This window comes from Panthera onca, chromosome C1 (genome assembly GCF_046562875.1).
Source record: "Panthera onca isolate mPanOnc1 chromosome C1, mPanOnc1 haplotype 2, whole genome shotgun sequence".
NCBI lineage: Eukaryota > Metazoa > Chordata > Mammalia > Carnivora > Felidae > Panthera > Panthera onca.
In genome coordinates this window covers 87534737-87548241 of record NC_138346.1, presented here as the reverse complement: position 1 = coordinate 87548241, position 13505 = coordinate 87534737, and the positions used below count along the sequence as shown (strand labels likewise).

At 37.8% G+C, this 13505-nt stretch overlaps 1 protein-coding gene across 4 annotated transcripts in view; it reads left to right on the top strand.

Annotated features, from left to right (window-relative positions):
- ARHGAP15 (Rho GTPase activating protein 15) overlaps positions 1-13505 on the top strand; it is a 626514-nt gene that overhangs the window by 86158 nt on the left and 526851 nt on the right. For all 4 annotated transcript variants that reach the window (XM_060623481.3, XM_060623482.3, XM_060623483.3 and 1 more), the window contains exons 4-5: positions 3489-3550; positions 12347-12434. In XM_060623481.3, coding sequence (XP_060479464.2) covers positions 3489-3550; positions 12347-12434 — 150 coding nt within the window. The remainder of the gene's footprint in view (positions 1-3488; positions 3551-12346; positions 12435-13505) is intronic.

The following is a 13505-nucleotide window of genomic DNA, read 5'->3' as shown; positions in this document are numbered from 1 at the left end:
TTGGACTTACAATAATGCAGTGTTTTCAGTGTAGGAAGACTGGTTGGAATGTTCTGTTCCAGGGCAGAAGCTGGCTTGAGTTGCTGAGATGACTAGATGGGGTGTGGTATCCATTCTGCAAAAGAAAGGAACATGAGTGTTTTTGAATGTGAGCTCACAAGCATATAAGCTTTGATAAGATTAAGAGTGTCCTATTAATCTTTGCAGTCCCATTGTGAGCAGAGCAGATGATATTAAAGGGGAAGAGGATGTTACTAATTGAAAATATATTGAAGGGATGAATGAGTGTACATGAAGTATCGAAGAGGTAATTGAGAAGAATGGGCACCTGATCCCAGAAATGGGAATGTGTGCATGATGATTGTACATGTATATAACCACGTGTAAATACATGTAGATATGTAAACATGCATATGGCAGTAGTAAGTGTAGTAAGAGTATGTAGTAGGATGATTATTAGCTACCTCTAATGACCTGAAAGGCAGCCTGGACTTTTGGGAGATGATATAGGAGAAGAACTAACTTGCTCTTCACCCCTCTTCTTTCCTTTTTCCTGGGCCTCTGTGTGGTCATGCCTGGAAACTCTATTGCTTTGACTCAAGATCATGGGAACTGGCTCAGCCTGTTTGATGGCAATGATGTTACACTGATAGAGCCCTGACATGAGAAATCCAGTCCCTAGTCTTAATCTCAGTATTCTGAAAAAGTCCAGCAGTGTCTGGAGAAACATTTCTTATGTGTTCAGGGAGAGAGAATTTTAAAGTCTGTGTCTGAAGCTGGCTTGTGTTTGCTTCTTTCTGAAAGAGTTATTAGTTTCTTTTTTTTTCATTTTGAATTTCCCTTCCCTTTTTAAAGAAATGATCATCAACAATACATTCTGGGCACTAAACCTCCACCCACTGGTCTTTTGGTGAATTTTTTGGCAGGGAAAAGGCAATATTCTTAGTTGAGAATGCATGCATCAATTTTTATGATGGTTTGAGAGGTTTTGTAGCTTTTTGACAGATAAATTCAGGCTTTTGCAACTACTTTATTTTCATCAGAAGAAAGCTTTAATAAAACAGTAAATTTTGTCTGTGCTTACACAACAAAATTTCTCAATATACATTACTAAAGAAAGGGACTGTCTCGGTGATGCTAATTGCTACTGAGAACATCCTTCTTCCAAACACTTGTAAAAATCAGTAATGCCCAGAGTTAAACACTGAACTTATTACATGGGCTTTAGGGGGTAGACAAACAAAATTTTCTGGCACCGCAAAAAAAAGGACAGTATACGTGAAATAAAAGGTGGGAAAAACAAACAAATAGTTGCATCCAAGTACCAAAAAGACACCACTGAGCATCACGATTCTGAAAATTATCCAAGAGACCTCCACAGACTCTTTTAGACTGTAGAGAACATGCTGAAGTAGAAGAAATTTTCTGGAAATGTAGATATGTGGAAAAAACTTTGCTGTGAATCCTTATTAGTATCTCCATCATTGTTATTAAAGTGCATTCATCAAATATATCTTTAAAGGCAAGTACTGTGCTATGTATTAGGAATATCATAATGAACAATTAGAAGAAAAGATCTCACCTACATCAGAGTGAGTCTTGTAAATAGCCAATTCATGAACTGGTGAGATTTTAGTGGTTTGGGACAATTCATTTATCCCCAAGTATCCCTTCCTTTCACCTGACGTATGCAGATGGATGTTTTGGCTTTTTCACTATTCTATAAAGATTAACAAAAACATTAGAATAGTCACTCATGCATCCACTAATTTGTTTAAACAACATTTATAATTGTGATTATTGGTGTCAGCAAGTACTGTAGGTGCTGGGAATCCAGGAGTGAAAGGCAGAGTCACAGCACAGGTGCAGGTACCACCACATACAGTAGTCCCCATAGTTCACAGTTTCGTTTTCCACGGTTCTGGTTCCCCATGGTCCATAGAATCCAGAAGTAGGTTATCCTCCTTCAGATGTACATACCATTAGAAGGTCAATAGTAGCCCAACGCTATGTCACAGTGCCCACATCATTCATCTCATTTCATCTCATCATGTAGGCATTTTGTCATCTCACCTCATCACAAGAAGGATGAGTACAGCTCAATAGGATGTTTTGAGAGATAGACTACGTTCGTATAACTTTTATTATGGTATATTAGTATAATAATTATTTTATTTTATTATTAGCTGTTGTTAATTTTATTATGCCTAATTTATAAGTTCAACCTTATCTCAGATATGGATGTATAGGAAAGAACATAGTATATATACAGTTTGGTGTGATCCATGATTTCAGGCATCTACTGGGGGTCTTGGTGTATATTCCCTGCAGCTCAGGGGGGACCTCTGTAAATGGACAACTACACTATGACCCAATAAGTGCTGTTATAGTGATAATGGCAGAATGAAAATGGGGATTCAGGGCAGGGACACCTAAGAGAGATTACAGAGGAATCTTGGAAGGATCTTATAACAATACACAGATAAATTGAATTTTAAAGTAGATTTAATGCATTTAGGAGTTTATGAGATGGAGACATGGTGGGGTGGAGTACTACAGTCAGGGGGAAAGGGTGGAACTGAGGGAGTGTGGTCCTTTGATGTTAGGCAGGTGCCTTCTAGAAGCTTCTAGCATATAGTGTGGGGGAGAAGGTTGTTGTCAATTCATCTAGTGTGAAAAGATGGAACACAGGATAAGGACTTGAGATGAGGGTGTGTGGGACTGACAGAGGAACAAGGCAATGAGGTGCTCAGAAATTAAAATGGCTACTATAGACTTTGCTGGGAGTTAACACATCACAATTAGCATTGTACATTTATTTACCCTAGAACTCCACAAAAACCTCTATGAAGTTATAACAAATTGTTGAAACTTCTTTAAGAAACTTGCAGCTGTATTAACAATGAAAGCCAATAAGTACAAACGGGAAAGGAAGCAAACCCACATTATGGAAGAAGATAATGAAATAGTGCTACTACAGTGTTTCTTAGTGACCGAAGGAAATGCATGAAATATCACTGTTTTAAATGCCCTTTCATAGTTCAACTGGCTCAGTTACTTGGTTCCACTGAATTCTTTTCACTTCCTGGCCTCAGCAGATACATGAGGTAGTGAGGATTAGGTGTGGAAAGGACCTTTTCTAAGGATGATCATTAAATTAAGAAAAGCATTAAATTTGTTTTTGTTTTACCATTTTTAATCAACTTTGTAGCAAGGGACTTCAATGCCCTGAAAGAAAAGTGAGTAAAGGTGTAGTGCCATCTATTAAATCATTCACATTATTCTTTGTAATCTTTCTTTTGGATATTTAACGGCTTGTAATGACTATGATCTTGCAGGCACTTCCCATAAGCTATATATGCATTATTAATGAAGTTCTATGACTGGAAACTTCCATCACTGCAATGACTGTTGGAGAGCATAGGTTCACTCAAAATAATAATGCATAGGAGTTTGACACAGTTTTAATATATGCTTTCTTTTTGCAGATGGTTGAAAAAGAAGGTTATCTTCAAAAAGCTAAAATTGCAGATGGAGGAAAGAAACTAAGGTAATAAAGGTTACTTAATTCACTTTTACATAACTGTGATAGTTCCCCATCTCCTCAACTTGTGTCACTGCTGTTGTTTAGAAAGGAAGGCCCTATGGTACAATACCAGGATATTCCCCTCTGCTATCACTATGATAAACACTATTATTTTAATGTAATTACAGTTTTCTAATAAAGCACTACCTTCAATATCATTGCACATAATATTAAATGAAGTGCTCTTGTCCTTCTGGAACTTGAAAATTTTTTTTCTTTTAAGTTTATTTATTTATTTTGAGAGCAGGGCAGGGGCAGGGAGAGAGAGACGCGGGGCTTGATCTCATGAATTGAAAGCTCATGACCTGAGCCAAAATCAAGAGTTGGACACTTAACCGACTGAGCCACCCAGGCACCCCTGGATCTTGAATCTTAAAAAAAATGCAAATAAATAAGATAATGAGTCTTGATTTTGGGTTTAACAGATGAAGGTATGAGTGTACTCTTTTTGCAGTATATAAAAATCTCCCTACAATATGTCGGGAGCATAATTTTTGAAGAATGGAGGATTTGAAGTACATTTACTACTCAGATAAAATTCATTTGAGAAAGATAAAAAGGAAAATAAAGTCACCTGCCAAATAAAAAGTTGAATGTTGCCACATTTGGAGGTGAAATGAACACAGAGTAAGGTGAGAGAAATTAGAAAAAGGAAATAAGAATTTCCCATGCAACAACAACAAAAGCCTTGAAGGAAAAAAATAAGGTTGATAGAAAGGTAGAGAAAGATGCTAGACATTCTCTGTGTGTGGGATACTTAGAAATAATCATTTCCATTTTAGAATTTTTCCTATTTCTCATATAGGTGCTGTTACATACTGAGCTTTGTGCTAGGTGATATGCAAGCTACAAAGATATGTAGAAGGCGCTCAAATTGGGAGACAAAGCATTTACTTATGACTATATTATTAAACCATAAAGGATGAATGTACTAATTAGCTACACAATGGGACATTTGTTAATTGTATCATGCAATTCATTATTAGGACAGCATTCTGGCCAACATTAGACCATGCGGTATGCTTTTTTTGCTGCCTGTAATGGAGTATGTATATGTTTATTTAAAAGGAGTAAAACTGGAGAAAATAATCATCCATAATTCTACTACTGCTTAAAATAGCTATTTCAATTTTAAAGAACAGGCTTTTTTTTTTTTTCTTATATTGTGTTTTATTCTCAGACAGTAAAGAGGGCCTTGAACCCTCTTTTACACTGTTTCTCTGCAGTAACCCTGCAGCCACATCCCCTTGAAGAGTCCAGGAGAAACATGAATAGGAGACAGAGTCAAATGCAAGGCTCAAGGCTGCTTTAAGACACTGGTCTTGTCCCCACCTCAGTGGATAATCTGGCTTAGGGAGTTGTATTGTCAAAGGGTGACAGGAGGAGTTTTTGGCTTTGACTGATTAATCCTTGTGTCCTCCTTTTCCTTGGACCTCACTCCCGGTGACACCAGCTCATGGGAGTAGTGCTGAGGGCAGCAATGGCTCTTTCCAAGGTGAATAATCAAGACCCTTTCTTACCTTACCAGTTATGTGCGCACAAAGCCCAAAGGAAGGACAGAAAAGGACCCAAGGCCTCGTCTAAGTTATCACTTTAGCTTTCACTGGGGCTTGGTGGGGGAGAGGAGGTGAGAACTTTCCCTCAAGCCTCATGCATGGAAAAGGAGGAGACACCAATGAAAGGAATTCCAGAAAATAAAGATGATGTCCCACCAGAATGGTTTCATAGTGTTTTTGCCCATAAACTGTCCTGATAAAATTTTTTTCTTATAAGATGGTGTCAAGAAAATGCAGAGGGGCAGAATAAGGCCCTTTCCCTAACCAATTCCTGTGAATACATTTTTTTAGTCAGTTTCAATCAGTGTACATATCATTTTATATTCGTTTCATTTGTTGTTACTTTAATCAGTTTGCAAATCATTTTTGTGTTCTAGTTTAAATTCATATAAACATTAGCTTGTGCTCTGTTTTATTGTTGTTTCAACCAGTTTGCATACAATTATGCATTCTTTCAGCTTTTTTTCATTTAAAGTTATATACATTTCAGTTTCTTTCTTTTTTTTTTAGCATCAGGTGCACCGAACTGAGTTGATTTTACTCTTCAGTGTGTGGCCTTTTATTATCATCATTCTGGGCAAGACCCCTAACTTTTTTTTTTCTTGAACAATTGTTTCTCACAAGAGTCTTTAGAACATGATGCTAAAGTACCCTGCTAATGTGAACTTATTTGTTCTTTACCACTTTCTGCTCAGGATCCCCATAAATTCTTCCAGGCTGAATTGTCTTTTTAAGTTCAGTAGTGAGGACTGGAGGGAAGATTTGGATAGTACAGAATACAGAAGTTAATTTGTAAAAGTTTGCTTTAGTTTTAAAATTTCCACTCTATGCTGTAATTTCTAACATCTGATAACTCTTTGAATATATCAAGATTTCACATTTCTTGTAATACTGACAAAGATGTGCGTGTTTATACATCTGTGTTTCTTTGGCCTACTTTTACCAGTGGCGATGTACAAGAACTTAGACTATGAGAGAGAAGAAATAATTTCCTAACCTACCAGTTTGAGGATGAATAAGAACATTTAACAGCGACCAAGGGATTTTACGGACGGTCAGGGATACTGGCATAAATCACTTTCATTCCTGCCACTGTGGGGAATCATGTCAAATCCAGTGGGACCAAGTCAGATAAAAAGGCATGTGGCCCACAGAGAGTCTGAAATTTATGAAGCTATCTCATGTATATTTTCCTCTGACTTTTGGTTGGCCATCTGTCATTACCTAAAGGAGGCATAAGAGAAGTGAGTGTAAGATATAAAACAAATGAATGTGTTAAACCTGAGCTCAGGCTAACAAAGTCTTGCAATGGTAATAAATATTTTAAGCACTATCCAGCCTTCTTCAGATAAGCAGTTACAAAGTTGCTGTTATTATGTGCTGCCACCCGGTGTCCATTTTGTAGAATGCAAAGAGTTTTCCGCCACGCTGATGCCTGTGCTGTTTTTGGGTTTTGGGGGATTTCACCGCCAGCTCTGCCTTGCCTCTGCCTCGCGTCCTTTCACAACTGAGGATTTGTTCTAGGAAAATTTTGTAAAGTGTCTCACTTGTATAAAATGTCGCACCAATTACATACATGTAAATAATTGTCATTCAAATTTAGTTCTTCCTCCTTGTAATTGTGGTAAGCACCTCTCCCCACCTTTGGCATGATTTGTGCTTTTGTCAAAAGAAAATAAACATAAATAGTTGCATTTCTTGAGTCACAATCTGTCTCCTGCACTGAATCACTAGTACCCATATCAGTCCCTCCCCTGATTGTTCTCCGTACATTTGTGGGGAGACTGTCCACCTATTCCTAGGACCTTTGACTTACTGAGGTTGAGTATTTCCTGAGCTATGTGTCTTCCTTAACCTGAAGTCCATATCTAATAGGTTGGGTTTTTGTTTTTCTGTTTTTTGTTTTGTACCTCTGTGTGGAGACATAGAAAAGAATGCCCTTCCAGTTAAGATGGTGAATCATGAGGCACTAATTGGCTCCCAACAATGGATAAATTTACCTGCTGGCCATCATGGGAAGGTAGGGAATAAAGGACCCGCAACATCCCAGGTCAGGCTAAGAAGTGGCCTCACTCCAGAGAGAAATACATTTAAGTACTTGTTTGACAAAAGTTCTTTTCCTTCCTTTCTCAGAGCCTATTATGAGGCTCTCCACAGACATGCTCAGAATGACTAATGGAGAGCTGCATGACACCTGCTCTAGAGACCACTGAGACAGCACAGTGAATGGGGCCTTCAAGGTCTGAGACACTTGGCTCGAATCCCATATTTATAACTTCTATACCTTTGGGTTGGATGCAGACTCACTAATCTTCAGTGTCCTCATCTGTAATATGGGGGTATCACCCACCTCCCAGTGCCACGTGGAGGCTTTGTTTCCATGTTTATTGCCTGTCTCCCCCTGAGACCTCCCCTTGAGGTGTCTCTTATTTGCCTTTATGTATTCAAAGTTTATTTATTTATTTTGAAAGAGAGAGAGAGCGCACGCAAGCAGGGGAGGGGCAGAGAGAGAGGGAGAGAGAACATTTCATAACAGCTCACGGCTGTCAGTGCAGAGCCCGATGTGGGGCTTAAACCCACGAGCTGTGAGATCATGATCTGAGCTGCAATCAAGAGTCAGACGGTCAATCGACAGAGCCAACACAGGCACCCCTGTGGCCTTTATATATTCAGTTCTTGGAATTGTGACAGTTGTGTGGTGGATGTTCAATGGATACTAGTGACTGACCTTGTGATTTAATTACTCAACACATACAACAAAATACCAGGTGTGATACCTAGCACAGAGTGGGGACAATGCATGCATAATAATAGCTCATCTTATCGACACACCTCTGCAAGTCAGAAAGACCTCTAGGGAAAGTTCAAGTATTTCCAGTAGAATTATAAATTAGAAAAAAATATATAGTAAACCAGAATCTTTAAATAGTTGTTATTGTTGTTTCTTTAATGCTAGGAAAGACATCAAAACGCTAGGAAACTAAGGAACAGAGAAGAGAAATACAGGAGGGTGGTGCTTTTGTAGACCTTGTTAGTGAATAACAGCACACATTGAGCAGGAAAAATCTAGATGTGTGACCTTCCTGAAATTTAAGAGTCCATATATATTCTTTTGCTCAAAAACCTTTAATAAACACCTACCAAATGTCGGATAATGTGCGCAGAAGTGGAAAAGCTGTAAAAGGTTAGGGATGATGTCTTGTCTCTCTGGAGGAGATGGGGGAGTAGAAGGACTTTCTCTCCATTTTGCAAACTGTTTCATCCTTAAAGGGTCTATTTTAAAAGTCTCATCAGACACTGCAAGACTCACCTGTTCTGGCTAAGCCCTCAAAGTTTGCAGGAGTAACTTGCTTCCTGAGTTGTCTGTCAATACACTGAACAATAGAACCTATAAGCATTTGATTGCATAGAGAAAGCATTAAAAGTTCAAGCCAGGGCAAAAGTTTGCCACTTGACTCTTTTCACGACTCTCTCCAGAGCTGACAATGCCGTCCAAGTGGCTCCTGTGTTACAGTCATGAGGTGAGAAAGCTCTTCAACTGATATCCTGAGAATTACGGGCAGCAGAGGCCAAAGCTACCAGATGGGGTATGGACCAGATATTGTAAGGAAAATGGTCAAGTCCCCAGAGTACCTCATTCATAGAGTCAGGTTCCAACTTAAGTCAGAGGTTAAAAGGTGTGCCCCTTATGTGAATTGTCAGCCACTCCTAGACTGGAGGCTTTGACTCACTTCCTGTTTTTTTGGTCTTCACAGAGTACAGATGAGTCTGCTCATCACAGACCAGAATAATTCCCCAGCAGAAAAGACACAGATGCCACTGTTAGGTGCCCTGCTTCCAGCTTCTTTTGAGGAGTTGAATGGTCCATCCTTTAAACCAATGCAACTTCTAAGGGAAGGAGAGAGTTTGGAAGTGGCAGGTCTGTGCTCTGTCCTTCCAATTAGGGTCAGGTAAAGTAGTTCATGAGGGAGACTACATGGCTCCTATTTTGTCACAGGCTATGCACGCTAGGTGTCACAATGTGAGCATTTCAAACAAAACCGTGGTGAAATCTGACATTGACAATCTTCTTAACCAAGTTAGTAATGCTTAATCCTTAAAAAAAAAGACAGCATAAATTAGTGAATAGATTACAGGCTTCAAATCAGAGAAACTGGGTTTGACTCTAAATCTAAGTGGCCTTAAGTGAGTTACCTAAACTCTCTGATCCTCATTCTCTATATTAATAAAAGGACATATTAGTATCTTCATTATCTTTTTTGTGAAACTCAACCTCTACTAGGCAATCAAACTTTAGTAGGTACTCAAAATAATTTATGCTAATTTTTATTTTAAAGAGATACTGGAAAAAAACTGAAATGATATGGGGGCATCTAAAAGGTTGACAACAGCATTTCTTCTTCCTTTTGAAATAAAATTAAGCAAATTGAAACAATCTTCACTTTTCTTCTAATACCATAGACACATTGTAATTTATAAATTCAAAACGAAAGTGTCAGGGCAACTCATAGCACCAAGGTTCCAAGACCTGCAGTTCTTACCCTTCCAGACTTGTTCATCAGATTCACCGACCAGGGAACATTTCATAACAGTTCAAAGTTCTAACAGAGAACCATGAGATAATTGAATTTCATGCAACTTCATTTCTAACCAGTTCCAGTTCTGAGTTTAAGGAAGGGAAGAGTAATGCCAACACATTCTGTAAACGATCAACATCTGAAACAGATTCAAATCAGAACCATTTATCCAGGGCTTGCTATAGACTGGAAACAAATAAGGTATAGTATCTCCCTGCCATGAGATGAAAAATATAGTGGGAAATATAACAGGCAGGTTAAATATGGGTTCCATCAGTCTGAGGGTGTTCCATATTCCCTGATCACATACTGTCAAAATAAGGGGTAGAGATAAGAGATGCCTGGTGTAGGCCAGCAGTCCTTCCAATGTTTTTCTTTTCTCTTTATGGGGTCATCTAATATTATGACCTGCATAGAGACAAGGCTATGGCTGCCCCACTCCATTTTGCTGCTACTGGAACCCAAAAGGAGAATTGGGTTTTAGGGGAAAAAAGGGGAAAAGTCTTTGTGGCTTTCTGTGTGTTTGTGTGTGTGCGTGTGTCCCCTTTTTCATTGTTTTTTGAAATGGTAGACCCATTTGAAGACAAGTGGGTCCAAGAACATAAATGTTCATATTTTCATGTTAGAAAATACATATTGTTTGTTTTGTTTCTGTTTATCATTTCTTTCTTTCTTTTTTTTTTTTTAAACACAATGGTGTATGGTTAAGAAAGTTCAGGCATGTAAGAGCAATCTAACCTTGGTGTTAATATTAACTTTATTGAATTCAAAGCTGTCCTTTCAATCAAACCCCTAAATTCTAAGAAGCAAGTGGAAATAAATTACACAAAGATCGTGAATGGTCATTTTAAACATATTTTTGTGTAGGTTTCTATTGACTTGAATAAAGTCTCTCTATAAACTTATTTTCTACCACTTTCATAAAACGAATTCAGTTCTTTTGAAATGAGTGTTAAAACAAAGCAAACTGCAGCAAGTGATAGAACAGATAGAAACTTAAGTATATTAACTTCCTTCATATTTTACTATCTAAAAAAGGTCATTCTTCATGACACAAATGCACACATATAATTACTGAAGTAATACATGTTCAGTGCAGGATGTTTGATGAACACCAAGAAATACAAAGGAAAATCAAAAGCAGTGATTTTACCACCTGATTTAGCTATTGTTATTTCCAGCTTTTCCTCCCTGTGCATAAGTTCAGCAAATATGTAGGTGGTGACTCCTCTGTTCAAGTCACTGTGCTGGCCACTTGGGGATACTTCCATAAGCATGAAATACTTTCTATCATTTTGAGGCTTTTTTTAGAATGGTGGGAATGGAGGTGAAATATACAAAAATTATTTTTTATCATAAGTGCTGTGTGAGGAAGTAATGGAATGCATTTTAGGATGTAATATTTTAACTTCTGATGAATGAGAATTAATCATCAGAAGAGGCTCAGAGGAGGGAATACAGTCTTAGGCAAATACACAGTATGGTGTTATAAACTATATATTGTATCATGATCTTTGTTAAAACCTTCCCATATCAGTATTCTTTTACAGCATAGGATTCATTTTCCATTATAGGAATCTATTATATGCAATTTATGCAACTAATCTTTTTAAATATATTTTAGGTGCAGAATTAAGAAATAATGGGGCACACTTTATTCTTGTGCACACAGCCTTACCCACTTATGAGATGACTTCTTTAGTATAAACTTAAATTCATAGGAATGGACTTGTTTAGTCAAAAGACAAACACATTTCAAAAGATTTAAAAAAAAACAAACATATTGCCGGGGTGCCTGGGTGGCTCAGTCAGTTAAGCCTCCCACTCGATTTCAGCTCAGGTCATGATCTCACAGTTCTTGGGTTTGAGCTCTGCCTTGGGCTTGGTGCTGACAGTGTGGAGCCTGCTTGGGCTCCCTCTCTCTCTGTCCCTTGCCCCACTCTCTCTCTCTCTCTTTCTCAAAATAAATAAACTTAAATAAAACATATTGCCAAATTCACTCCAGAAAAATATGCTTGTGTGCCCTCCTATCAGAATTGTATGGGAGAATCCATTTCTCCACACTCTCAGTAACCCTTGGTATTATTTCTTCTAATTCTTGCCAAATTGATTGTCAAGGAAGGAAAAAGCATTTCACTCTTTTTATTTGCATTTCTTTGATTTCCAGTGAGATTCAACATTAAAAGAATATTTTGAAGTAGGTAGTGACACATTAGCTGGTTAGTTTTTCAGATTCTGAAATATACTGAAGCAATGAGGAGAAGTAACAATAAAGGCAGGGGTTCTGATTTCTGTTTTTACCCTGCTATTTTTAGCTTGCTGTGGAAACAAAGACTGTGAAGGGGGACATGGATACACAAATATTGGAGTTTTAGTACTTGAAAAAGAATTTGGGAGGAAATTCAAATTGAAAAATGTTTACTATAAATGCCATGATTTTTCAAAATTACAGAAGGTCCTTATTATTACCCAAATTCCGTACCACCTATAGATTTTAATAAAGAAAAGACTTTTATGAAGACTAATTAAAAATGCAGTCTCTACGCATTCCAAATGTTGCTTATATAATATCTGTGAAGGATTTCTTCAAATGATAATGCTTTTTTATCCTTTTTTATTTTCCTAAGGAAAAACTGGTCTACTTCCTGGATCGTTCTTTCTAGTCGAAAAATTGAATTTTACAAAGAATCGAAGCAGCAGGCTCTGGCTAACATGGTAGGTAGCTCTCTGTTTCTGCTATTATCATCGTCACAGAAATGTTATTGAATTAAAAGTTTGGTTTCATCAGAAATCACACTAGAGCCTCCAAGCTCCCAACAACTGAAAGCAGATGGAGGAAATGACTCAATAAACTTTTAATCAGATGAAGGGAAAATAGAACTTAGTGTCTGTTTTATTAAGTGGTGCATTTGGAGAATAATCACAAAATGAGATGGATGGTGAACAGCTATCTAGTAATGTGAAGGTAACACTTTAAATTAAGGTGCCATTTATAAATGCTGTATTCTTATTTATGAAATGATCACTAAATGCAGCTACTTGCTCAAATAATGTATTATAAAGTATGTTATAAAATGCATTAGTAATAAATGCTTAACGGATGAGACTATGGGAAGCTGTTTTAAAGAATATTATAAGACGTAAATCCTATTAAACCATGTATGTGCATCTTTAATACATGAATTTAAGTTGTTATCTAGCATGCTGTAAAGTGCTTCATACATTAATAAATAATAGTAAACTGTTTATAAATGGCACCTTAATATAGGGTGTTACCAATGAGGAAACACTCTAAGTTAACAAAGTGATTTTTTATCTTAGTCTAACTGCGACATTCACTATATCCAGCTAACCTTTCTGAATATTTCTGACTCCATCTAATGGAGCTAATACAATTTCTGTAACCCGTAGTTATTACAAAGTGAAATTTGTAGGGTTTCTTTATTGTACCTGGAGGAGGGCCTCCCCTATGCCCACGGCAATTCGATAGTGACAGTGAGTAGGAGCAATTCTGAGTGAGTCACTGGGGCAATTCAAGCCCACAACCTTGCTGTCCACACACCAGAGCTGCCATGTGATACGGGAGACGGTGGGCAAGCAGCATGTCTCACAGCCTCCCGATTAGGAAGGACGCCGGGCAGGAACAAACCTGCCATACCCCATCGGCCTGATGGGTGGCAGAGAGAGGGGTCGCCTGGCAGGAGTCAACCGCAATGAACTAATTTGTATTTGGCAGGTAATAAAACGCTGGAAAGTTCTTTGCTTTCCAGCCACTAGTCTTGTTTG